The 26758-nt window shown below is 40.8% G+C and overlaps 2 protein-coding genes across 2 annotated transcripts; one reads left to right on the top strand and one right to left on the bottom strand.

The window, feature by feature from the left end:
• Positions 1 to 1573: 1573 nt before the first annotated feature.
• On the bottom strand, positions 1574 to 21870 carry LOC138613318 (GRAM domain-containing protein 4-like). Its single transcript, XM_069686969.1, has 19 exons — positions 21702 to 21870; positions 19328 to 19562; positions 18105 to 18210; positions 15610 to 15730; positions 15469 to 15536; positions 15125 to 15263; positions 14071 to 14096; positions 13850 to 13941; positions 13419 to 13510; positions 12798 to 12846; positions 12204 to 12275; positions 12057 to 12100; positions 11862 to 11971; positions 10564 to 10718; positions 8706 to 8853; positions 8328 to 8421; positions 7767 to 7857; positions 6532 to 6600; positions 1574 to 5222 (listed from the first exon to the last, which is right to left on the bottom strand). Exons 2-19 carry the CDS (start codon positions 19511 to 19513, stop codon positions 5115 to 5117), a joined length of 1770 nt encoding a protein of 589 aa, XP_069543070.1. The 5' UTR covers positions 19514 to 19562; positions 21702 to 21870; the 3' UTR covers positions 1574 to 5114.
• A 459-nt stretch (positions 21871 to 22329) lies between these two features.
• On the top strand, positions 22330 to 25982 carry LOC138613448 (cytosolic 5'-nucleotidase 1B). The gene is made up of 6 exons (XM_069687124.1): positions 22330 to 22462; positions 23287 to 23400; positions 23569 to 23704; positions 24276 to 24398; positions 24859 to 24989; positions 25086 to 25982. Exons 1-6 carry the CDS (start codon positions 22427 to 22429, stop codon positions 25308 to 25310), a joined length of 765 nt encoding a protein of 254 aa, XP_069543225.1. The 5' UTR covers positions 22330 to 22426; the 3' UTR covers positions 25311 to 25982.
• Positions 25983 to 26758: the final 776 nt, after the last annotated feature.

Consider the following 26758-nt stretch of genomic DNA (forward strand, 5'->3'; position numbering starts at 1 on the left):
ACTCATAGGTGACAACAGCTAGGTCTCAACAATTGAATTAGGAAATCAAGTAATTCCTACCGTTAGCCTGCTAACATTTTTATATGCTACAAAGGGGTTAAATGCTAACGTTGTTTTCTGATAGCAAGTTATCAGATGTTTAACTTAAACTATGGCTCAAAGTCCCTCTAAAATTACACTATTTGTTTTTTAAGTTGCTGATTAATAGTGGAAGCAGGAAAATAAAAGCCGTTGAGCATGATGTCATGTCAGCGTAAAAACGCCTCCAGGTATTTATTTTAAATCTCATCCATGGATCCCCTGCAATGCTGGCAAGAGAGAGAGGGCAATATTTTAAGGTAACCTTACATAAATGATAACTCAATGGTATCAACAGCTAAGACACAATTAAATAAGAAAATCAACTAATTTCTACTGTTAGCTTGCTAACATTACCGTTAGCTGGTAAGTGGTTGAATGCTAACACAAGTTGTTGTCCAACAGCAGCTTACAGGTTATCAAACATGTGGTTTTAACTTGACATATGGCCCCATGTCCCTCCAAATTTTCACTATCAATTGTTTTTACTTGCTGTCCAATTGTGGAAGTGGAGGAAATGATTAGTAACTTGCAGCTTTGAACACAGAAATATGACATTATCACAGCATTTGAGCCTCAAAGGCTGAGCGTGATGTCAGACTAAAAAAGGCTCCTCATATTATTTTAAAGAGGGCAATGTTTTAAGGTAAAATAACTGAGTTAACTGATAACTCAATAATATCAACAGCTAAGACACAACAGTTAGATAAGAAAATCAACTAATTTCTACCGCTAGCTTGCTAACATTACCATTAGCTAAAAAGGGGTTGAATGCTAACATACGTTGTTCAACAGCAGCTTACGGGTTATCAATTTCCCTCCAAATGTTCAATAGTTTTTATTTACTTTGCAGTCGTGCAAGTGAACTCTAGTTATTTGGGTTGATTATTTACTGGATTTTTGTTGGTTGTTCTTTGCATACAGATGATCATATCGTTTAAAACTGAACAGACGCAAACTGCAGGTGATAAAAACAATAACATCATCTGTTACTGTCAGTGGTAATAAAACCCTCCCTGCTGATACAGAAGACTGTAAAACATTATGACCGAAACTTTGAACTTCCTTTAAATAATCCACAGCGGTGATCAGAGGCGTTTGTCAGCAGTTTCACTGAAAGAATTCATGCCCATGTTGAAGTTAGAGGAGAAAGATGATGTACATAGAAGCCTGGAGATGTGTGTCTAAAACCAGAATATAAACTATTGTATATTAATTATAATAAAGCTTTAAACTGAGGAATAAGATGGTTTAAAATTCCTGATTTTCAACATTTAGTATTGTTTTAAGTTTCCTTAACGAAAGAGTTCTCAATGACTTTTATTAAAGAGAAATTACTGTAAATAATAGTTATTATAAGTTATTATTTGGGTGTTTTCAGAAGACAGAAGATAAACTTTCCTTCTCAAACCACAGAGGAAATATTAAGCTATCAGGTGGCGACGCCAACAGGCTAAAGGAGGTACTGCACTGAAAAAACAACATGAGACTGTCAGAGTTTGACATTTGATTTTACTTAAATAAAAGTTCAAAATCAAATTTTTACAACAGAAACCATTTTTCGGTTAAAAACATTACACCTGTTTGTACAATGACACCATTTTATAAAACCCTTAAATCCAAAAGACACAACAGCTCGACACAGAAATGTTCACAGAGTTGACGTTTAAACAGGAGAAACCTGAGAAACCACGGAAACAAACTCAGGAAGATTAGAAGTTAAAGCAAAGACAGTCGGGAAACAAGAAGAACTACAAAAGTCTGAATGAGGCAACATGGCGTTAACGGCTGGCATCAATACTGCTAAATTTAAACAGTGTTTGTAGAAGAAACAAAAGAAAAACTACAAAAGAGAAAAGATTTGGCAACGAAAGAGGCAAAATCAAAAGATTCATCAAAACTGTAATTGGATGAAGTTATTATTTTTAATTTTATCTTCACTCACTTAAAAAGATTCTCCATCTTGATCATTGTTTCTGGTCGGAATGTAGAATTTGTTATGTTTTTATCTTACAGGAGTGAGTTGAAATCAAAGTAATAAATGCTGGTGTGACAGCCTTCAGACTGACCGTTAGTACACTCATTTCCTCAGAAAACCACAGTTACAGACCAAACGTGATAAGCAGGAACAGACACACTTAAAAACTACAAAGCCGCACTTAAACCTCATTCAGTTTTACATTTAAATAGCCTTTAAGATGTTATGACAAAAAATAATCCTACTGATGTTTATGGATGTTAGGATTTAAAAGGATAATCTAGTGTAGTATTTCAGCACATATAAAAACATTTTAAATCCAAATGGCTCATTTAGATCCGATTGATAGCAATTAGAGAGCACTTATACTTAATTTGACAGCAACAGCTGGATATTTGCGTGAACTAATTATTATTTGTTATTATACTAAAGACACATTTCAAGTCTGAAAAAATGAAAAAGAAACCGTAAAAGAATCTAGTCTTCTGTTGTTTTACTTGCTTAGCTTTAGCTGATTAGCTAGTCTTAGAAAGAAGCTAAAGGTAAACAGAATCTAATCAGATCTGAACAAAAACCTAACATTTTATCTCTTTTTTAGCCTTTTAGCTTATTGATTATAAAAGAACGCTAAAGCTGGAAGATAACAGAGCTCTGATTAGAAAAAAAGCTTGCAACTGGTCAGTGTTGTTTCCAATTTATCTCAACTTTAGCTTGGTTAGCCTGAAGCTAGCTTTTTTCTTGCTTAAGGCTAACCTAGTTTAAGTTTAAACAAATTGGATACGTGCAGCTTCTGTTGTCTTTTAGCTTCTTAGTGACTGATTGAGAACAAAAGCTAAAGCATACAAGAATTTAGTCAGCATTTCTTTCTGTTGTTTTACTTGCTTAGCTTTAGCTGATTAGCTTGGCTTAGAAAGAAGCTAAAGGTAAACAGAATCTAATCAAATCAGAACAAAAAAACAAATATTTTATCTCTTTTTCAGCCTCTTGGCTTATTAATTATTAAAGAATGCTAAAACTAGAAGATAACAGGTCTCTGATTAGAAAAAAAGTGCAACTGGTCAGTATTGTTTCTAATTTGTTTCAACTTTAGCTTGCTTAGCCTCAAGCTAGCTTTTGTTCTTGCTTGATGCTTACCTAGCTGAAGTTGAACATTTTGAAAATAGAGTTGCTTCTGTTGTTTTTTTAGCTTCTTAGTTACTGATTGAGAAAGAAAAACAAAGCTAAAGCATAAACAAATGTAGTCAGTATTTCTTTCTGTTGTTTTACTTCATTTACTTTAGCCGACTAGCTAGGCTTAGAAAGAAGCTAAAGGTAAACAGAATCTAATCAGATCAGAACAAAAACCTAACATTTTATCTCTTTTTTAGCCTCTTAGCTTATTGATTATAAAAGAACGCTAAAACTAGAAGATAACAGGGCTCTGATTTGAAAAAAAACTTGCAATTGATCAGTGTTATTTCGAATTTGTTTCAACTTTAGCTCAGTTAGCCTCAAGCTAGGTTTTTTCTTGCTTGAGGCTAACCTAGCTAAAGTTAAAACACATGGCACGGCTTCTGTTGTCTTTTAGCTTCACTGACGGATTGAGAAAGAAAGCATAAGCTGAATTAACGTCGATGAGACAAAAGACTAAAACAGATTGCATCTGTTTGGTTAGCTTTAGCTTTTAAGCTAAGACAAAAGAAACCCTAAAAACTGGTTAGATTTGTGGTTTAACGCAGATTAAATGTTGCACAGACACAAGTTTCAGGACATTCATACTGAATAGAAGAATTTGCCACCACATAAAAAACAACATACTGTAATAATAACAGACTGTAAGGCTTAACTGCTGAGTATAATACAGATAATGAAGTTTTTACATTTCCCTGAAGACACTAATGCAAATAATGAGGTTTAAACATGTTTAGCTGCTTTATAACACTGTAAAAACAATTGAATTTAATATTTTATTTAAAGAATATGCTTCATGTCTCTGTCATATATCGTTGTAAACTGAATATTTGTGGGTTTTAACTGTATTTTACAAATTAGAAAGCATCAGCAGATTATTATTAGTTCAATAATGGGTGTGTTTGTTGCAGTTCCCCTTTTTTGACAAACTTTCTGCTTGTAATCTGCAAATATATTTTATAGAAGTCCTTTGCTAATAAGCTCAAATCACTAAAACCTCTTTGATTCTCTTTATATGATAGATCTAATTCTTTCCCTTCAGTCTTTAAATCTACCAAGGAAACCAAGACATCCTGAATTATGTCATTTTTTCATCTTTATCATAATATTTATAACAACATTAACAAATGTCCATCATAATTAATGGTCAGAAAACAGTAAAAGGCCAAAAAATCAACCTCCCCCGTCGTCTTTAAATGTTCTGTTTTGTGTCCCAAACTTACAGATATTCAGTTTATATCGATATTAAAGAGAAAAGCGGCAACAAAAGTTTTGGGTGTTAGACTATAAATGACTTAAACAGTTAATCCATTGTAATATTTGATGTTGATTAAATTTCTGCTAATCAGGTAATAATTTCAGGGCTAATACATTGTGCGGTAAACCGTCTGGCGTAATGAAAATAAAAGCCTGCCAAGTAAAGGAGGGATTGTGCTCTTAGAAGACTTTTAATGTGAAGTATCTGTGCAGGAAGTGAGTTTTGATGACTGGTGCTCAACAGGGATTATAAAAAACGGCAGAGTGGAAGCAACTACAGAAAAACAGGAAGTAAGACAAGTGACATTTAAGGAGATGAAACTTCTGCTCCTTAACGTTTTTACGAGGCCTTTATTTGTTTGTGCAGCCTAATTTTGAGCAATTATATCGGCCTAAATACCATCACATAACGTGAGAATATTCAGTTAATTAACACTCAGGATTGACGTTGATTGGTATTTGTTTGGCTGTGATTTGTTGGATTCGGCCGGTGTTATATCAATCAGGGATTTAATGCCACTTAATCTCTTAAGAGGTGAATCGAATCAGCAGCGGTTTAAAGACGTCACTGTTGGATGAAGTGAAACAGTTTCAGTGTCCGCGTGAAGGCGGCCGTCTTGCAAAGGTGTTACTATGTCTCTGGGTTGGTGGCTGCTGTCATGGCGTTGATCTTCGTGTACTGAGTGTTGATGGCGTCGAAGGCCTCGTCTCTGTGGATCATCGCACCAAACACCATCGGCTGCAACAGGACAGAAGAGACGTGTGAGAGAAGAAGCCTGTGACTTTATTTCTTTATTTGAAATTATAGTTAGTTTTTTTTCTATGAAATGCAACTTAATATTTCAAATCAATTTCAGATTCAAATATTAATTTAACAGTTTTTACTTTAAAGATGGAGCTGCACAGATGGAGTTGCACTGCAAATTAAAAGCTCTGCACACCCAACCAGATGCTTTAAGTAAATAACTCTTGAACTCTTGAAAGGTATAAATTGATGGAGGTATTGTGGGAATTATATTTTGTCACCAAACCCTCTTTTTACTTGTATTTTAAACTAAAAGTTAAAAAAATTTGAGTGGAAAAATTAAAAAAGAAAAAATTGAAATACTATAAAAAAAAAAGTTCTACTTCTGCCAGAGGTGATAAGTTGGTGTTATAATAAAATGAAAGAGCTACAAACTTCAATGGAAACAGGTTTGGCGAATAAGAGAGTGACTTCAACATCCACCGAAGAGACCGAAGATATCGGCAGACAGAAACATCAGATTTGCATGGAAATGTAATTTTTGATGCCACCATTGGAGCTCCCTACATTTAGGCCCAATCCCAATCTCCACAGTCGGGACTCACAGACTTTTAGGCGCCCTGCCGGTAAGTGTGTTAGTGCTGTCCCACTGTCAAATCACCAAGTGCGTGATGCGGAGTTTTCAACGCCAAATTACGGACTTTATTTGAATCTGCATATCGGTGATCATGGACGATGGCGATGTTATCCCGTTAAATAATGACAAAGAATTAACATTAACGCCTTTCTGACTTTTGATAGTTTGCTAAATATTTAAACACTGTAATGCAAGACACAAACACATACTGGAGGTCGGCTCTTGTTCTTATTAGATTTAATCTCGCATCTCACAATGTTACCAATGCATCTTGTTTCCAACGTGTGATGTCATCATAGTGTGTCCTGATTATTGTGCAGTTCTCAAAACCACTGACTCACGCACTGCACGCCTGATGTCATTAAGGTCAGTGAGGGTTCAATGATTAGGCTTTAGGGTGGAGACTGTGATTGGGCTTTAGTCATCTGGTCGTGTCCTCTTCTTCTTCTTAATGGTTAGATGGCAAGTGGCCGGAGAGTTAGCTCCACCTGCTGTTTATCCTGATGAATAAACGCCTGATTTTTCCACAACCGTAGTGGATGGAAACACGCGTAAATTTGCATTTTTCTTTTGCAGATTTTCTTAAAAAAAAAATCAATATTTTGAATGCAGCAACTTTTCACACCGGAGTATTGCTACTTCTACTGAAGTAAAGGCTCTTCTTACCTTCTGTGTGGATGGCGTGGCTATAGAGATCCCCATCCCAGACCCGGGCAGCACAGACAAGACTTTGTACTGTGAGGGACAGAGAAGAAAAAAGCTTTAAATCCACATTTAAACTACTTTTTTTTCACTTTATTCTTGTTTTTATTCAGTGGGTTGTATCCAGCTGTCTCTAAAGTCTGAGGTGGGAAAAACTGTTTGAGTTTGCTGGTCTCACTGGACACATTCAAGTGATTCTAAATGACTTGGATGCAAGGACATCTGTTTTTGAGATCTTAAGATTCTGTTATGTGTTTGTTCCGCTTATCCGGGGTCGCGGTGGCAGCAGACTAAGCAAAGTGACCCAGGTGTCCCTCTCCCCAGCAATGTTTTCCAGTTCCTCCTGGGGGATATCGAGGTGTTCCCAGGCCAGAGGGGATATAAAATCCCTCCTGCGAGCTCTGGGTCTGCCCCGGGGTCTCCTCCCAGTTGGACGTGCCCTGTACAGTTTTTAATCACACCTGTTGTTCATATTTTTTACTATTTGTATTATACGTATTGCTTTTTATATTTTAATTCTTATTCTATTTAAGTCTCTTACTTAATTTTATTCTAGTTCTGTGTTAATTGTTCTGCACCAAAATCGGCAAGACAAATTCCTTGTATGTGTAAACCTACTTGGCAATAAACACAGATTCTGAAAACCTCCACAAAGAGGCGCCCAGGAGGCATCCTAATCTGATGCCCGAACCACCTCAACTGGCTCCTTTCGATGCGAAGGAGAAACGGCTCTACTCCGAGCTCCCCCCAGATGTCCGAGCTCCTTACCCAGTCTCTAAGGCTGAGCCCAGACACCCTGCAGAGGAAACTCAATTTGGCTGCTTGTATCAGCAACATAATTCTTTCGGTCACTACCCAAAGCTCATGACCACAGGTGAGGGTTGGAACGTAGATCGACAGGTAAATCGAGAGCTTTGCCTTCAGGCTCAGCTCCCTCTTCACCACAACAGTCCAATATAACGGCCACATTACTGCTGATGCTGCGCTGATCCATCTGTCAATCTCACGATCCATTTTACCCTCACTCGTAAACAAGACCCCGAGATGCTTGAACTCCTTCACCTGAGGCCTAGACTCACTCCCCACCCGGAGGGAGCAATCCACTGTTTTCTGGCCTGAGAACCACGGCCTCCGACTTGGAGGTGCTGAACCTCGTACCAACCGCTTCACACTAAATTGTGCTCAGAGACTCTGCGTACCTTCTGGATGTCGGTGATCTCAGTGAGCTTGATGACTTTGTTCCTCTTGGAGGATCCAGACCTGGAGCTGGAGCTCTCGAAACACAGGTAGCTGAGGAGACAGAGGAAGTTCAGTTGATATAGAGACAAGTCCAGCAGGCAAAATCAGACATGGTAGCTTCTGATTGGTCGACCAGAACTGCCAGTTGTACTAATAAGCAAAATTCACTGAAAATGCTGACAAGGAAAAGTAGCTAAGCTTCGTCATGGACATTCGCCATCATGAACGCCAGTGCAGCTGCCGGCCTCACAACAACCAACGTTACCGTAGGCTGAGCTCGACTACCGCACAGGCAGCTAGCAGGATTGCAAACTCGACATGGCGAAAAAAGATGGTAGGATGTAATATGTGTGTGGTGCTGAGGTGTTTTTCACCTGTACATTTGCGACTATCTGGAAAATATATTTTTACTAAAGTTCAGGACATGTAAAATGTAAGTGACGACGGTTAGACCTAAAATGTAACTGACCTTGTATACCATCACGCTGCCTCTGAACTCTAACAGGAAGTGCAGGACTTACTTCTCAGTGACGTAGAGGTATCCGTTACGGATGTAGTCTGTCGGTGTTTTCCTGTCTCTGTTGATGAGGCAGCAGCGCCAGCCGTTCTCGCACACTGAGACGACAACACAAAGAAAACAACAAAGATAAATCACCTGCTGCAGCTGCAGATTCAACAGTTTTCCCTGGAGACGGGCTGTAGCTGCGAGTAGAGTCATGCACAGAAATATTTGGGATTTTTAACAACCATGGTGGAGTTTACATAACACAGGGAATATATGACAGATCCCAGTGTTAGATTTCATACTTTAAGGGCTATAGATGACTAAAGGCTTCAGTATTTCTCCTTAGAGTTAAGTTCCCGACATGTAAAGACTTGTTTGGAGTCGTCCTCCCCACCTGTCAGGGGGCGCTCACTCTCCGGCAGGCTGAAGACTTCGTGGAAAGTTCCTCTCTTGGTGCTGTAGTTCCGTCCTCCGTCCTCGTCGCGGCCGACACCCAGAGGAGCCGCGGCGCCGACGCTGCCTCGAGTTCCCGAGGCGGTAACCTGAGCAGGTGGACAGAAGGGTTAAAAACACCGACTCAGATAATCAGCAGCGGAGACGGTCCGGCAGTGAGACCCCCAAAGTGTCGCCATCAGAGGCAACTTACCTGTCCAGCTTGATGGATTGGGTCAGAACTCTAAAAATGTTCACTTTGTTGTCAGATATGTTTAAAGTTTCACTCCAGTTTTAATTACAGCTACAATATGAGCAAACAACATCATGAGGATTCAACTTGTGTTTTTAGTCTCGTCATTAGAGAGATAAAAATGTTTTTCCTGAGGGAGGCGCTGGACGAAAAAACAACAGACTTTCATGTAAAAAGAAAAAAGAGAAAAACTTCCACTTCCCTCGGTAGTGACCGTTAAGTCAGCTTTAAATAGCTCTGTCTGCTTTTATTCAAAAACTTGTATTAACTATTATCATTATTCAGTTTTACAAAGAAAACAAACATAAAACGAACGACAGAAAGGGATCGTGTCCTGGCGTTAGCAGCAGCTCTACACATGCTCTAGAAAACACAAAGATTCTAGCTTCTACTCGCCATTGTTGTTGACAAAGCTCATTGATATCAGAAGTCCCGCCCTGTTTTGATTTTGATTGGTCAGTGAGGGAGAAGTGACACTGACGAGCCCGGTGGTGTTCCAAAAGTTTAACTATTTTCAACTGAGAGAGCGCAGCGACAAAAAAACAGCTGACGACGAGGGAGGATGCTGAACTGCAAGTGGACACAGGCCCGTTAAATGTTAAATAATTAGACAAAAACTTTACCATAATAAACAGTAAAACAAAGTGAAATCAATTTAATCAATAACTTTTGCTAAAAGGCCACAAACAGCTGCAGCAGAAAAACAATCACTCCTCCCATCAGACATCCCAGCTTCTGACCCTGACTGCTTCTGTCTGTGCGGAGCGTTTGAGGTCTGTGGTGGGGGTTAATAATGCAAACATCCATGACAATGACAAGGTGTCGCACTCTACAGCACTTTGTTCAGAGAAAGCTGAGAAGAAATGCACAAATTCAGACGACATCCAACTTGAACATTGAGTTATAAACTACAGAAAACCCTGAATTTTCAGGTAAGTTCAAAAACAGACACGATACTGAGGAAGAAAAGTCCGATTCAACTTTAAATTCTGACCTGAAAATTCAGGTATTAACTCGAATAAAACTTCAAGTTAGATCTGACTGAAATTTGTCCTGAAGGGGGCGCTAGAGGAAGACGAGGGGTTCATTAAAATCTAAAGGGTTCATCCTCTGGAGGACGGGACGGGACGTTCACTGACACTCCGACCAGGAAGTGTTGGGATACCTCACGATCACGATCACATTGCTGAGAGAGCAACAGCAGCTGATTGGTTACACTCAGTGATGTCTAGCTACACACTAATGACCTGTAAAAACACGCACACACATCAGGCTCCTACCTGTTCACACTCAGACAGCTGAGGAAGAAAAACAACATCATCTTAAAGTTAGCATCATAACGCCGCCTCAGTTGGCGGTTAACTCGGCCGACTTTGTTCCGGACGATCGCCGTGCCTCTCCGTCTTTCATCCCCCCGGCTCTACAGAGAAGTGGCACCGTCTACTTGTTGTGAACGTATATTGGCATATAAAAGTCCAGACCCCGAATATAAGTCGATCACACTTTTTCAGATGGATTTCAAGGGAAAAAAACCCGATTGGAACCGAAGAGAGATGTTTGAACTGACCCGTCTGCTCAGAGCCGTGCTGCTGCGCTCCTTCAGCTGCAGGTCGGTGGGTAAGTTGGTCCAGATGATGTAGGGGGTGTCGAAGCGCTGCCTGAGCTTCGGACAACTCTTAAAGATGAAGTCGATGATGAAGAACTTTATACCTGCGTACACACCTGAGGAGGAGGAGGGGGAAGAAGAATATCTCAGTATCTCTTTGTATAGTTATAAGTATAAGATTCGCTGGGACCTACACTATTAAATTACCATAATAATCTCCGATGTCCTAGCATAAATACATTCGTAAATACACAAAAAAGTCACAGTTTATGACTTCAGAACTGGCCTGAGAATAATCAAGTTTTTACTTTAACTCCTTTTCAAAGTAAAGCAGTGATAGTCGTCTTTACTGTTATGTGCAAACTGGAAACATGAAGCGCTGACAGCTAATTCGGCGTACTTTTAATCGTGCAAATTTGTAGAAAATGTCAAAAACGTAACTCTTTGTTGAGATAACAAACAGCTTTTATAAGATTAAAGTGTCCAAAACTATTGAAGTGTCTCATGCATAGACTGTACAAAAAGATGGACGAAATGACAGCTCCCTAAAAGTGAAGCCAAACCCTCTCTATCGCCCCCTGCTGACTGGCTGCAGTATAGCTCATAAAGCCTGCCTCCTCCATGTTAACAGATGGGACATGAGTCAAACTATAAAATCAAAATACACGTCAAATACATTTTTCTCAAACATGGTTTCTGTCTTTATAGTTAGTTCTTATCATGCTGATTTATGTCCAAGAGTTCGTTTTTCTGACAAGTTTATTTTTTAATTAGTTATTTGATGCTGTAAAAATTATGATTGACAGCTCTGTTGACCAATCCGGCTCCTGCAGCCAATCAGTTCCTGAGGATCCGCAAGAGGAGACGTAACTAAAACAATCACTACAGTCAGTGAAGTTTCCATACCTGTGAACGTTAACCTCAGACCAACACAGAGAAGCTGTTCTGCTGTTAAACACGCCGGCGTGCGGGATCCTTGCTGTGTTTGTTCGGTAAGTTAAGTGTGTGTTTGGGTTAGTGGAAGCGGCTATGGCCGCTTCACTTGCCGATCTCTACTGGGCAGACTCTGGCTCCAAATGACGTCACCATCGCAAGATGGCAGCGCCTATCACGGGGCTATTTTGGCATCACTTTCATACAATGAGAGCAGATGGAGACGCGTCGTCCATCTTTATTGTTATTGTCTTCATTGGTCCCATATTGTATTGTTTTGTTTCTACTACTACAGAATGTGAGTGTTTGCACAGTATATGGCGTACCTATGAAGAATCCCAGCAGCTGGTACGGCAGCAGGCAGGAGGAGATGAAGGCCAACCACAGACCAACATAGAGCTTCTGGGTCAACTCAGGCTGAACCCACATGAACAGACTACACACACACACACACACACACACGCAGAGTTAAAGATCTGTATATGGCCCATAAGTTTGTGTGCACGTGCAGAAAAACTCACTTCTTTATTTTCTCCAGGATGTTGGCCATCCTCCCAAACAGATTCTGTGAGAAAAATAAATAAATAAATGTTGTTGTTGTTGTTGTTGTTGTTGTTGTGAAACCTGTCGGGAGGCGTCTCCACCTCTGACTATCCGTCACGCCTCACCTGAGCTTTCTGAGCGACGTCCAGAACCAGCTGGAACTTCTCAGACACGGTCAGGTCTTCTTTAGGAGGCTCCTGGAAAACGGAGGAGGAAATTACGCTTTAATCACGACACCTGTCAATCACCTGTTAATCATCGGCACACCATCGTGCAACAGGCCTTTTTCACAGCGGACATTTTTACATCCAACAGGAGGAGAAGCGCAGGTGTTTACAGCAGCATTAATGATAGCTGTATTCCATTAAGCTTCTGGTTGTGTGCATGCTGACTGCCTGTTGTCGCTTTCTCAGACACCTGAATAGAACAGAACCATTGTTCAAGTTATTATTAACACCTTTTGTTGGATGTAAAAATGTCATACCGATGTCAGTTTTAGAGAGGGCAACACTACTAATATGGCGGCAGATTTTTGTCAGATAATTTTGCATAGACTTTGCAAAACAGAGAGCTGCATTTTAAATGTTACTAAAGTAAAAGTCAGTTTTTAGTCAGTTGTTATTACAGCTCTGTAACTTTATATCAAATACTTCGTATCGTATCGTTAAAGAAGAAAACAAACAGGAAAGAACGAGCAGGTGTGAAGAGAGATTTCTCACCACAGGCTCGGAGACCTCAGGTACGATACTCCACTGGATCCTCCAGCCTCTGGAGAGCAGTGCATCATGGGAACAGACAGGTACAAAGGAGATCATTTAACACTCAGCAGAAACATCTGTGTGTCAAAGGTTTCAAACTGTCAGGATCACCAGGGGGGGGTTTAAACTCTCGTCTGTGTGTCAGCGCTGAAATAAAATAATGTTTAAGAAGAATTTCAAACTGAAACGAGATTTTTTTTCAGCTTCTTCCTCAGACAGAGGCTGTCATGTTACACCCTGGTGAAGACTGACAGGATGTAGGACAGGTTGTTTTCCATTTTGAGTCGTGTTAAAATGTCCTAAATTTACATTACATTTGTTTCTTTTACAGAGACACTGAAGTCATCAACGGTGGGTTTGTATATTTTGCCAAACCAAAAAAAGAAAAAGAGGAAATTGTAGTTATGGAGATGTTTGTCAAAAAGGTGTGACAAAAATTCATCGATCAAATAAACTGTACTTGATAAATAAAATTGTACTGTAAGCTCGATGTGAGACCTGCTTTACAAACACAAGCCAGAAAAGTTCCTGATCCTTGCTTGCTATTGGCTGACAGAGAGCGTGGGCGGGGCTTGCACTGACCTGGCAATGAGGTAATTCAAGGAGAGGCGGAGGATGGCCAGGAACAGGAACATGGGGACGGCCCAGCCGTTACACGCTGCATACATGTAGACCTGAGCAGAACACACATGAAGTTAGAGACGCGTCTTTATATACTTCAGAACTATTTTATAGTAAACTTCATGGTGTTATCTCGATAATGACGGTATTGAAATCTGTATACCGCCCACCCTTAATTACAACTGAGTACATGTTTATAGATGTTTAGATGGGACAGACACATAACAACAGTGTGTTTACAATAATTTACTAAATATCTTTGTCAGATGTCAAAATTAATCCTGCAGTTTCCCGCAGACAAAAACAACATTTCTAACTTTAACCATAGAAATGTTTTATTAAAGATGCTGTCGAACATCATTAACGCTCTGACTGTCTGCGCGTGGACTCACAATGAAGGCGATGGCCGACGTGTAGACGGAGTACCAGCTGGATAAGGCAGAAAGGTTCCTCATGAAGTTGGTCACAGGTTTGAACCCTCGTTCTGGAAACACGACGACAGAGACACTGAGCGATCACGGACGAGACCAGAGATTATCATGACAGAGACACGTGTATATTTATAATAAACTGTTAAATACAAAGTCTGTGGACATCCTCAGTTCATACTCACTGAGACGTCTCATATTTTCAGTCAACCTGTGGATCAAAAAACAGGTTTTGATTTAGATTTAAGCTTTAAAACAATAAAAAAAACAGCAACTTTGGGAGGGAATTCACTAAAGCATTGCGCAGCGTTTGCACCCGCTAAACCTGTGCAAATGACACAAGCAGCACACGCCGAGGGTTAATGCACCCCAAGTGTGCTGCAGAGCAAACAGCGTCTCTGTGCTCCGTTTGCATGTATTTAAATGAGTCATCATGCAGACTGTCGGGGGAAATTTACTTCTTTCTATGCAACTGACCCTCGTGGCAAAAAGTGTCTAATTCACAAACAGCAGCGCGCAGTTAGAGAGAAAGTATTACCGTCTGCAGAGAGCTGGTGGGAACTGCAGCGCAGTATTATAAGGGCTGTCACACTCCGAGTTTACACGGATCATGACGACAAGTCCATGTATTTGTGTGTTAAAACAATCTGTTAATAATATATTGTCATTGTTGTTATAATCAGGAGATCAATCAGTCCGAGGCTGTGCGAGGCTCAACCACGGCACATGAGCACACTTTGTCCAAAAGTGTGCGGACAGTCTGGAGCCGTTACGCATGACGGGGATTATTATCTGCACGAGCTGCTCCTGCGGGCTCGCTACAGGAATGAAGCTGCGTCACAGAGAATGAAACTAGTAAACACCTGTGGAGTCTGAACATTACAATAAACTGTTAACAGAGCTGCCTCCTCCTCTCCCTGCTCATCATCGATCTGTGCATGGAGTTGAGCTCCGTCAGAGTGGAGCTCAACTGATGCATGAGAGAGCAGAGAGCGGCGGTGCAGACAGCTTCTCTCCACAATCAGACACAAAACAAGAGCAAACTGCACAGAGCTTTATGGCCGTGTTTGTGCTTCAATATCATCAGTGCAATTCTCTTTGTGAATCGGACCTTCAGGCGGAGCAGATAGCGGGCGCAAATTTATGGTGCTATCAGCGGCTGCAATTCACTCTTAGTGAATTCCCTCCTTGGTTGCTTTAAGATGTTGTGTAGGTCGTGGTTCTGGATTTTCCTCCCACCTCTTGGCACTCAGCGGCTCCTCCGTCTCCACCGTGTGCTCCTCCGGCTGGAAGCGGAAGTCCTCGATATAAACTCCAAAACGGTCATAAAGCCACTTCAGGAAGCTGTCGGACAGAGAGTCCTTTTCTTTTTGTTTGTCTGAGGAACGGAGCAGAGAAGAGAGAAGACGTGCTCTGATTATATCATTAATAAAAAGCTCAGTCATTGTGAGCTGAGGGGTTCTTCTCATGTTTGTTCCACCCTTTTTAAAAGCATGAGGAGTGTTGTCTGTAGTCTGTAGTCTTTCTAGCAGTCATAGTTTAAGTTTTAAAGGACAGTGAATGAACTCAAAGGCAGTGGTCACCTGTGCTGCTGACTGCAGGTGGAGGAGGGGGCGGGGCTTTGGGTGTCTGAGACGGTGAGTCTTCGAGGCTGCAGACAGAAACAAACAGATGAAACCACACGAACACGCTGTCTCATCTGAAAGTGTGTCGTTAATAATCACCTGGATCTCAGGACGTCGTTGATCTTCTGCTCCAGCTCCAGACATTTGCTGCGCTCCTTCTCCAGCTCCTGCTTCAGTGAATCCACGTTGGACTCCTCTTTAAGTTTCCTCAGCTCCTCCTCTGAAACGGACGGACGGTCACATGATCAGAGGAGACAAACTGATGATTGACGACACCTAACTTCCTCCTAGATTCCTATTCTTTAAATCATACTTAAAATGATTATGATTACTGTTTTTACAACCTGGTTGACCAAAGTGTGTTTTTACTCTCTGCTGATGTACCTGAGGTGTCTTTCATTTTTCTCTGTTTGAGGGTTTTTGGGGACTTTTTTCTCTACGGATCAGAGGTCTAATAATAAATGGAGTTTTGTTATTGATGCCTTGTGGCTAATTTATGATATTAGGCAATAAAAAGTACATTTTAAGTCAGCCATAGAGAGAGGAAGAAATCTAATAACATCTCATATCAGCGTCAGTTGGCGGATGTATCATGTAAACCACAGAAACCACAGCTGGGTGCCTCTCCACCAGCTGTTTGCAAACAGATCAATGACAGAGCCTCCCTTTGAAGAGTTGTCAGGCCCGGTCCGACACTGGCTGACGCTCCTGACAAATAGGATAATGTGATGACATAATGTGTTTGAATAAAACACCCAGCTACTGAAGCAGAGTTTCAGAGAGAATCTGTGGATGTTTTGTCTCAGATTAACGAGCAGCCTTTAAAGTATGTCAGAGTTTGACACGGAAAAAAGTCCGCTCTCAAAATGTCCGCTCTCTTATGTCTTTGCGGATTCTGTCCTGCACATGCGTGAGTATCGTTTCTTTTTTTTAAAGATATTTTTTTGGGCCTTTTATGTCTTTATTTATAGAGAGGACAGTGGATAGTGCCAGAAACAGGGGAGGAGAGAGTTGGAAAGACATGAGGCAAAGGGCAAAGTGTTTCTAATAAATCTCATCCTGCCTCCTGTTAACAGCCAAACATATCAGTCTCTGTGAAACTGTGCAGTGGAAAACGTAAACAAAGGCACCTCCGGTCTGCCTGCTGTAAATCACCTCCACTGACCGGCCAGTGGCAGCAGTGACAGGCATGAAATAAAATGATATAGAAATATTCAATATTCTTGCTGATCAAATTGAGGCGTCTGTATCAAATTTAGATTGTTTCGTAACCAGCGAAAAACTCCTCACAGGAGGTTTAAAACAAGCAATTTATCTGTTAACAGAACAAGAAAATTTCACTTTAAATACAGTAAAAATATATCTCATAAACAAGTTACTAAAGAACTATATATTTCCTTAATTATAGATATTTAATTGGACTTTCACTTTTTGCAGCATGGGGCGTTACGCAGCTACTACAACCTGAAAATACCCAACACGGAGGACCGTCTGCTCCAGCACATACTTTATGAAGAGTCTTACTGACTTTAAGATAAGGGATGCATAAACACTGTTTGTTTGTTTTACATAAGATTATTTTTGCCTTTAAAGGAAGGGACAGCTGAAGAGAGACAGGAAACGTGGGGGGGAGAGAGCGGGGGGTGACATGAACCAAGTGGATCGGCAGACCGGGAGTCGAACCAAACCAGCGCCCCCATGAATACTGTTTTAATGTACATATGGACATATAGAATATTGTTCTCACAAAAACTTCGGAAGTTATCCTTTAAAAGCTGCAGAGCTCGTGAACATAAAATGCAGCCTCAACATTAAAAGTTATTTGTAGTTGATTCTTAGTTTACAACCAAGCAAAGACACACAGGCCTCCTCTGACTCATATTCAGTCTCATGTCTTATTAAAGAAACTCTTGTGCCTGTTTTATAACATCCAACAGTGACCGGACTGAGGACATTAAGTTAGGACTCCTTTCAATTCTTTATTTAAGGAAACACAGATCCTTATTTAACCAGTCAGTACGTGTGAGTATGTTTGGGTGTCAAATGAGTTTAGCCGGGTTATTAATAGCTGTGTGTGTGTGCGTGTGCGTGTGTGTGTGTTACATAAAGCACATATTGATGGATTACCCAGCATGCTGTTGTGCAGTGGGACGTTTTACTCCACACTAATGTGAGGAGCAACAATGACCCAATCGACATAATCTCTTACTGCACAGATTAAAGGGGACACTTTACTTTTTTATTTATAATTAATATTTTGGCCGTCAAAATGTTGACACTACGGGGAAATATAAGACGGATGAGCTTTGGTAGTTTGAACAGTTTTTCAGAATAAAACTACACACAGAAAAACTTATTTCAGAAATAATAGAATATGAAAATGAGTGTTTATGTCTTTATATTTTAATTCTCTATTGGCATGAGCCAAGACCAAAAACTCCTGAGAATATTTAACATCAGTGATTTTATCCAAACTTTAAGACACGTCAAAGTTGTTTGATATAAGGCCAAAACCAGGTTCATATTATGTATATGACAAGTTTAAGAAAGCAAAGAAACAAAGCACAGATTGTAGTTCACGTCAAACTACTCACGTAGGAAGTGTTTCTCTAACAAGGCGATTTCTAGGTGACCTTTGACCTCGTTGAGATCTGTCTTGGGGTCGTCTGGGAGAGCTGCGGAAAATGAACCAGGACCAGCCTAAGAGAAAAACACAGACAGAAAAGATGAGACAAAAACACTGAAATAAAATCAGTTACAAAGAAGTAAACTAAACTAAACATGTCGTCTGTTTCAGGTCAAAGACGCGACAGTGACCTGGGTCATGGGTTTTCTTATGTGGAGTGCCACAGGGCTCAATCCTGGGTCCTCCACTTTTCACACTCTACATTAATATTTAACAGGTGGGAACCTTTTACCATTATGAATGTCAACACTTACCAGGTGTATCAAGAGAATTTGACCCTATGTCTCAGGATATCACCATTCTTTAAAAAGTTAAATTAAAAAAACACTTAACAACAAAAACATTTTTCATCCTAATTTTGTTCAGTAAAATGGAATAACAGACTCGTGCCTCTATAAATTACAAAATTCCAGCTACATCTAATATCGAGCAAATCGCCGTGAAGTTAGCCACAGGGATAATTCACGTGTAAATTGCTGTAGATATAACACAACGCAGAGCTCTGTAGCCAGCTAACATGACAAAAGCAATGCACGGTAATATTCCCTACCAAAATAAAAGCTTAAAGTGTCACCCTCCTTCCACCGCCATTTTTCTTCCCTGCCTGCACTGAACGCATACACGGCCCCTGGATTTCAGTTAAATTATTCAGTGGACAGATTTCCGTCGTAGTGACAGAGAACTTAAATCTCTGAAATCAAGTAAAATATTAAAGTGATACCTGGTTGCTAAATCATTCAAGAATAAAATGCTCCATTATGAGCAGTGAAATATGTAAAAATTAGGACCAAGCTAAAAAAATACTGGGACTCGCTCTTAAGTAAAGAAGCTGAACTATCAAACAATAACTGAACAAAGCGTGAGCAGCGTCTCTGATCGTCATTTAGCTCCACTGCCTTAAGTTTACCAAATCATAAGTACTGCAGGATGGACACAATCTAAACATTCCCACAACACAGGGATCATGATGATACAGGCAGCAGCCTGAAAACTATTAGTTGTTACACAAACAGATGAGATCAACAGGAAAGAGAGTGAATAAACAGAAGCACTGGGGATCAGGAAACAGGAAGCATCTCAGCCAGAAGGAGGACCTGCAGCTCTTACAGGACAAGACTGGTGTGTCTGTACCTGAGCATCACTCTGCTGCTCGCCCTCCGCCTCCCTCAGATCCTCCAGCTCTCTGACGGAGACGCGAGACTTGATCGATAAGTCTTCAGTGCTTTCTGTGTCGGACGTGTTGGGCGATTCGGCGAGATCCAGGAACTCGTCCCGTCTCTGGCCCCTGAACCGGATCCTGTCCAGGTGCCTCCTCATGGTGGCCGTCGTGCAGTCGATCTCTACCTGAACATGACTGAGGACGGTGCTGCAGAGACAGGAAGTGGAGAGGAAGACACATGAAACCTCCACAGTGACATCAGCAGAAATCTGACTGTGAGGAAACAGATCAACTGAACCTGGAGTTTGATCTTCTTCTAGTGAATCTCATTACTCACCTGAATATAAGGCTCCTTCAACACTTAATGATTATAAGCTTTATTTATAAAGGGAGCATCAACACTACAGCCAACTCCTGCAAACTACAGACGCAGCCGATCAGAGGCTCCTCCGTGCTTTCATCACACTGTTTGCTCAGGGTGGAGGAAATGTCTCATCAGCTGCTTGATGCTCCCTCGGCTCGTGTTTCATCTTCTCGGTCCAGTTTTTAATCTAATCTAATCAGGATCAGATGAATCAGGATTTGGAAATCCCAAAAAATATTTTGACATGTTAATTTCAGATTAAAAAAACATATATACTGGTAATATGTTGCTTAATGAGCTTTAGAGGTGCTGGTTCTTTACAGTTTTTCCTTTGGATAGAGCCAGGCTAGCTCTTTCCCCCTGTGTCATTATGCTAAGCTAAGCTAATCTTGCTTGGTCAGTAAGAGAATAAGCACACACCTGAAATATTGGACTAGTCCTTAAGCCTTCAAATCTTAATTTAACATTTATTCTAAAACTTTTCCTGAAAGTGACAATAGAAGAAGATCGGCTGTCTGTAGACGCATCTTCTGTGAAAGCTGCAGCCCGGGTCTGAAACACTCTCACTGTGGACTGTTTGATGTGGATTATACTGCAGGTGTCGTTCAATCTAAGGATCACTGAGCGGTCTGACTGGTCTGACTGCTTCTAATGATTTCCATCTGAGTCTCCGACGCGGTCTGAACGTGCAGGACCTGACTGTAAAGGCTGAATGCAATCACGCTGCGCTTACTGACTGATTGATGGACAAAGAGAGAGACCGGTGTGACTGCTTCTAAAGTCTTTACCGCTACACTGACAGTTTACTGAACCACTGAGTATTTACTGCCACAATGAGTGAGCAATTTTAAACTGACTAAGTCTGCCTGCAGCCAATACAGAGATATAATGTATGCCTATAATGTAGCTCAACTACAGTCTCTGCAAAAACTCAGCTGCATGTGTTTTTATAAGGACCAGAAAGACAGCACACATTACACCATTGGTAAAGTTTCTGCACAGGCTACCTGTTAGCTGCAGAATTTGTTTAACCTTTTTTTATATACTGAAAAAGTTGTAAGTGGTCTTTTTTATTGATCAGATGTTATAATCGGTCTTTATTTTATGTTATTGTTTTAGTCTGGCTTTAAATTGACCTTTATTTATTTATCTGTCATTTTATAATTACTTTATTAGGAAGTCTTTTAATTTAGCTTTACCTATTTAAATGTTACTGTTGTATTTTACCTTTTATTCTGTCCATTACATTGAGCTTTCATTTCATTTATCTTCCTATATATTTTGTTTCAGCTTGTTAGTATGGCTTAGAATTGAGTTTTATACATGTATCTGTCCACAAACGTATGTATTATGTTTGACTTCTTGCTGTGAATGTAAAGGTTAATACTAAGTAAGAGTTTTAAATTCTTTCACACTCTTTCTTTGGTTTTTTCTCACTGCAAAATTTATTAAAGATTTATGAAAAATGTATGCGTGAAAGAGTGCTTCCTCACTTCCTGTTTTTATTTCATTTCTATTGAATGGTTCTATTTTGGAGGGCATTATTAGTTACGATCAATTATCCAATTGTTGCCCTGTAAGAGAGTTTGTGTGTGTGTGTGTGTGTGTGTGTGTGTGTGTGTGTAATCTGGGAGGTTATTTGGTATGATGAATTAACGTGTATGACAAGTCAGAGGATTGATTAATTGTCTCCTGACTGACAGTTTACTGACTGTTTTACTGACTCTCTGTTTGATCTTAGGCTATTAAACTTTTTTTGTCTTTGATAACAGAAATAGTCTCCTGCTTCTGTTAGCTACCTGAGGCGATGACATTGACAGCCAATCACCTGCTGTTCACCTGCAGACCTTAAGGAGGATTCACAGGAACCCGACCGGTCCGCGGGGTACAGGTTGAACACACAGGAGACCTCAGGAGACCAAGGTGAAGAGCGTAGGGAGTAAAGAAGTAAGGAACGAGGTAGCAGAGTAAGGATTTCTCACCGTGAACATAAGCTGAAGCAAACTTTCCCTTCTTCTCTGTTTCCCAGCGGTCCAGATCCGTTACAATACCCGCTCCAAACCGGGTTAAATCCGCTACAAACCGGGTCCAGCTCCTTCTCAGATACGCTCCAGACCAGCCTCCTTGCTCTGCCCCGACAGCTCGCAGAGATCTTTGGGGGTTAAAGGGGGTAAAAACCGGACGGAGTTTCTCTACCTGACACAATAATCACTGCTGTGGGCGGGGTGGCTAGCGGCAGACAAACAAGGAAGTGACGCCATCACGCAGCGCTCTTGAGAGAGCGACGCGGGTCAGAAAGGCGGAACTAGTGGTGGGAAGTTGAGCTCTTTTCAGTGAGCCAGATCATTTGGCTCAGCTCATATTTGGCTCTATTTCAGTCATACTTAGCCATGTTTTGACTTATTATGTGCATATTCATCACTTTTATTACGGCTTCCAATAATAACAACTACAAAAAAGGAAAATAAATAGTCTCTCAGACGGGAGCCAAATCCCATTGAACAAATAAAGGAGTAGGCTCTTATGGCCGACTCGTTCGCGAATCACACATCATTAGGCGGAACCTAAACAGGCAGTTCTCTGTTTCTGGTGGTACTTTGAAGTAACTTAGTTTGACAGCAGATTCAGTGGCAGTGACGGTGAAAAACAGTGTATTTAAAAGTTAAAAACAGATTATAACCTGCAGAGTTACATCTGAGAGGCGGCCATGGTCTTCACGATTCAGAACACCGACGTGAAACAGGTAAGACTCACCTGAGGAGGGCTGCCTCATTCCACGAGAGACATGCCTGCAGAATATACCACCCAGTCCTGGCATACAATAGAAAGATCACAATGTATGTTGGACCATTTTTTCAGAGTTCTTCACCAGACTACATGTAAATAATGTGGGATTTAATGCATTTTTCTCGTTTACACATGAACATGACTCAAATCCTATAACTCCAGACTTCTCTGTCCTCTGGCAAATTCAGCTCTTTCATAATAAAAACATGCAGCCAACTATTGCACTTAAATTTTAACTCTTTGATCTTGCAGTGACAAACATTTTTTAAAAGTTTAATTTAGATGAAGAATGGCTGTATATTGTATACAACGAATCCGAATGATCAGCGGGACCAAAGAATAAAAAGTACGCCCGAGGTCATGTTATAACTGTGTAATTATTTCCCCAATTAGCGACCAAACTCTTAAATTGAACATTTTGAACACTAAATTTAAGTCCAAAAGGAGGGCAATGTCTGGAAAGACAGAAAATAATCTTGTTGCTCAGAGGAAACTAAACTATTCTCTAGGACATAAACAAGATGTACAGTACAAATGTATAACGTTTTTTTAATATTTGTTGGAAAACAGAGAATGAGATGCCGTGTTCCACTTAAAATGTTTTCATTTTTAACATACTGTACGCAGATATCCCTGTTGGTGTTGTTTTGTTCTTCTTTTTAGCTCATATTTGTTCTGTTTCGGTTTCCTGTTCGTTCGGTGTGGGTTTTGTGTCCTGTATGATTTAAATGTTCAAGAAAAAGTGCGTTTAAAGATGTAGTTTCTGTGTCTCCTCTGCAGAAAGATGCTGATCGGGCGGTGGTTGTCGCAATAACGTCTCGTGCAGTGTTTGAATCTGGAGCTGGTGATGGCGATGACGTGTACGGAGTAGGCGTGGCTTTCCAGCTGCTGAAGGTCAAAATGAAAAAACTAATAGAATCAATAAAAATACATAAATAATTCTCAGTAAACACAAACATACACCCTATTTTTATTTACTCGATACACCACCCTGAGTGCTAAATGTGGATTTATCCGCCTCTGAAAATAGTCCCTAACAAATGAACACTGTCCTGTTTTCAGGCACTGCAGAGAGTCAATGAACGTCTGCTGGAGGAAAATCCTGCAGAGTCGCTTCTGTTTGATGTCGTCCTGATTACCACAGACAGTCAGCAACAGCAGCAGAGCTCCAACATCATTAGCAGCACCAGACATTACGGTAATTTAACTTTAACATTCAGCAGCACCATACATTACGGTAATTTAACTTTGACATTCAGCAGCACCAGGCATTACGGTGGTTGAAATTTAAACATCAGTCAAGGCAACAGATATTACAATAATTTTATAAAATCCATCATTACCAACAAAACCAGACATCACAGTAATTTTACTTTAACTGTTTAAGCCACATCAGACATTACGGTAATTTATATTTTACGTTTCTAAGCACTATCAGACGTTACAGTAATTTTTTTCAACATTACCAGACATACGGTTATTAAACTCTAACAGTTTAAGCACCCCCAGATGTTACATTAATTTTTCTTAACCTTGATTATTGGTACCAGACATTACGGTCATTTTACATTAACCGGTTTACGCACCACTGGACATTATGGTAAATTTCTTCTACTATTACCAGCCGCACCAGACATTATAGTAATTTTTACCTTTAACCACCACCAGCAGTGCCAGACATTACGGTAATTTAACTATAACAGTCAGCTGCTGATCAGTGTTTGCAGTCCTGATGACAGTGTTGCCCCCCCCCTCCCATCCTGTTGCAGGTCTTGAAATCAGCAGGTTCTGTTTTTCCAGCGAGGAGGATTTTATCGAGAGTTTACAGAACAATAACGTGCAGCTCTTTCTGACGACAGACAAGAACGAGGCGTCGCAGGCATCACAGAAAGGTCAGGTCAGGTTTATTCTTCTCTGTCATTAATGATGGCTGATGTGTGATGAATATGACACTCCAGAGATGTTTGAGGTTCTGGAGTAAGACGTACAAAATATGCCATAAAAAAAGACACATGAATAGAATAGACTTTCTCTGAAGTCCCCCCAGCTGCTCTGTGAGGCTGTACTTAGACACAGTGTTGCTTTGAGGTTAATGCTAAAGTACTGATGTGTAAAGCACCTTAATATACATTTTTAGCATGCCAGCAGGCTTTAAGCACTGAACTCAAAGTCCAGCTGAGCTTGATGGGAACGTCATTATAAGCACGTCGGTCATTTAACCTGTGTTGTTTCCTCCCAAAAGCTCAAAGTCAAATCAGAATTCAACATGTATTAATAATAATTGATAATGTTTTGATAGTTCAGGTGTTTGTGATGTTAGAAGTTGAATCATCCTCCTTGTCACTGGTCTAGGTGTTCTCTCTGCGCTGCTGGACCAGCAGGTAGCTCTGTGTCCGTCAGATCAGCTCCGTGTAGTGTTCTGCGGGGACGCCGCCATCCAGCCCGACACTGACACAATGCTGGCGAGCCGACGGGCTGCTCAGGTACACTCAGCAACATCCTGCTGATACATGAACTTTACTTTTTATTCATATTCATTCATTCATATATTAAGGCGAATTCTGGTTGTTCTTCTGCAGAGTTTCTGGGCTCAGCTGGGCGAGATGCAGCGGAGGTTCAGCCTGAACGACAGCCCTCTCTGCTTCGTCTTGTTGACCTCACATGGCGGCAGGGAAAGCTGCGTCGGCTCCATGCTAACTCTGCACTCCAGTGGTGTGAGCGTGGACGAGGCGTACTGCCTGGCTGGGGCCCCCCGAGGCCCCATCCTGTCCCTGCTCCAACCTCACTTCATGCTGGAGGAGTGATGACATCATGACGGGACGTGCTGTCACATGACCTCACAAAAATCTCACCGTGTCTCTTGAAGAAGCTGCCAAACCTTCAGACTGAACTTAAAGTTAAACAGCTTGAACAAACCGTTACAGCGCCTTTAGCTTCAGGGAGCCAATCAGAGATCCAGAGTGAAGCCCCGCCCACCACCAAAATATAAACCACAGGATTGGTTGATGTTACACGGCAGTAGAATGGTTTATTTAATGTTAAGAAACTTGAATTTTAGCATATTATAGAGAAAAATAGCTTTAAAATGAGATCATATAAATTCAGCATTAACCTTTGACCCTTAAAGCTGCTGGGCACACCATCAATTTAACTTGTTGATTACACTTTGTGCCTCTCTGCCTTTTCTTTGTGTTTACCTGCAGCAGCTGTATGTGTGTTTACCGACTGTTCTTAGGCCTGTTCATGTCGCCTGCTGCTCCGTCTCTTAGACTCAGAGCTGCTCAGTTGGTTACAGTCACTATTCTGCAGATAATTGTCTATATTGAGAGAGAGTTCAGTGTCTGATCTTTATTTTCTGAAGCCCTGAATGCAGGAAGATATTACCGAAGTCTCTAAAATGTATTTTAATATCTTGTGCACACAGAGGGCCGGCCTCCCAGCTTTGGTCTTAATTGTTATGGAACTCGGCCATTAAATCATTAAAATGAAAAGGGAGAATATTGTTGGTGTTTGTTTGTTTTATTTCTGTGATATTTAAGGAGGACCTGCAGGTGGCAGCAGAGAGCTTTAGTTAAGAAAAAGAGCATTTAAGATACAAACGCATTAAAAGAAGCAGAAAGTCCTAAACATCAGAATGGAGCTAGAATTGTCTTTCTATTGTCGGGGTCTTGGCTCCAGGGGTCCTTGAAGAGGCTCCTTGTTTCACAGAGGGGTCACAGTGCTTCTTGAGAAGTTTCCTGGTGTTTTTCAGGAAGTTTTAGGATGTCTATTATCCCTTAATGCACCTCTGAGCAGAAATAGAAGAGCTGGACAAGTCATATATGTAGTTGACACGACAGAGGTCCCTTCTCAAGAGGTCCTTGAGAAGTTTCCAGGGGCCTTGGAAAAGTCTCCAGAAGTCCTACAGGGTTACAGGGCTCCTTCACATGTTTCCAAGGCTCCGTGAAGATGTGTATTATCTTGAAAACAGACAGGAGGTGTGTCTGCGCTGGTGTCCCCTGAGGTTTGGCTGACATGACTGCTCAGATGATCCATCATCACAGCAGACATGGCCTTAAAGTTACAAATTAGAAACACAACTCGCAACCTTCAGACCAGATTAGACGAGAGAGTTTGTGGAGAGCAGGAAGAAGAAGAGATAAACCAGAGGATATAAAATAAAGGGTGACAAAGCTGCAGTGAAACAAAGTGTGAAACTACGAGGGGATGAATCCACACCAGCTTGTGTTGTTCTAAACAGGGCCCTGAATTA

The sequence above is a fragment of the Semicossyphus pulcher genome, unplaced genomic scaffold (genome assembly GCF_022749685.1).
Source record: "Semicossyphus pulcher isolate SPU_LCO1_2020_fin unplaced genomic scaffold, fSemPul1.0.p SCAF_8, whole genome shotgun sequence".
In the NCBI taxonomy this organism is placed as follows: domain Eukaryota; kingdom Metazoa; phylum Chordata; class Actinopteri; order Labriformes; family Labridae; genus Semicossyphus; species Semicossyphus pulcher.

What these genes read in the sequence shown, in the direction of transcription:
- LOC138613448 (XM_069687124.1), top strand. Translation starts at nt 22,427, where the DNA reads ATGGTCTTCACGATTCAGAACACCGACGTGAAACAG. An exon ending in AGAACACCGACGTGAAACAG is followed by an intron (nt 22,463 to 23,286) that starts GTAAGACTCACC and finishes TCTCCTCTGCAG; the next exon opens with AAAGATGCTGATCGGGCGGT. An exon ending in TAGCAGCACCAGACATTACG is followed by an intron (nt 23,705 to 24,275) that starts GTAATTTAACTT and finishes ATCCTGTTGCAG; the next exon opens with GTCTTGAAATCAGCAGGTTC.
- LOC138613318 (XM_069686969.1), bottom strand. Translation starts at nt 19,513, where the DNA reads ATGAGGAGGCACCTGGACAGGATCCGGTTCAGGGGCCAGAGACGGGAC. An exon ending in AGCAGCAGAGTGATGCTCAG is followed by an intron (nt 18,211 to 19,327) that starts GTACAGACACAC and finishes TTTTTCTCTTAG; the next exon opens with GCTGGTCCTGGTTCATTTTC. An exon ending in CTGAGGTCTCCGAGCCTGTG is followed by an intron (nt 12,276 to 12,797) that starts GTGAGAAATCTC and finishes TCCGTTTTCCAG; the next exon opens with GAGCCTCCTAAAGAAGACCT.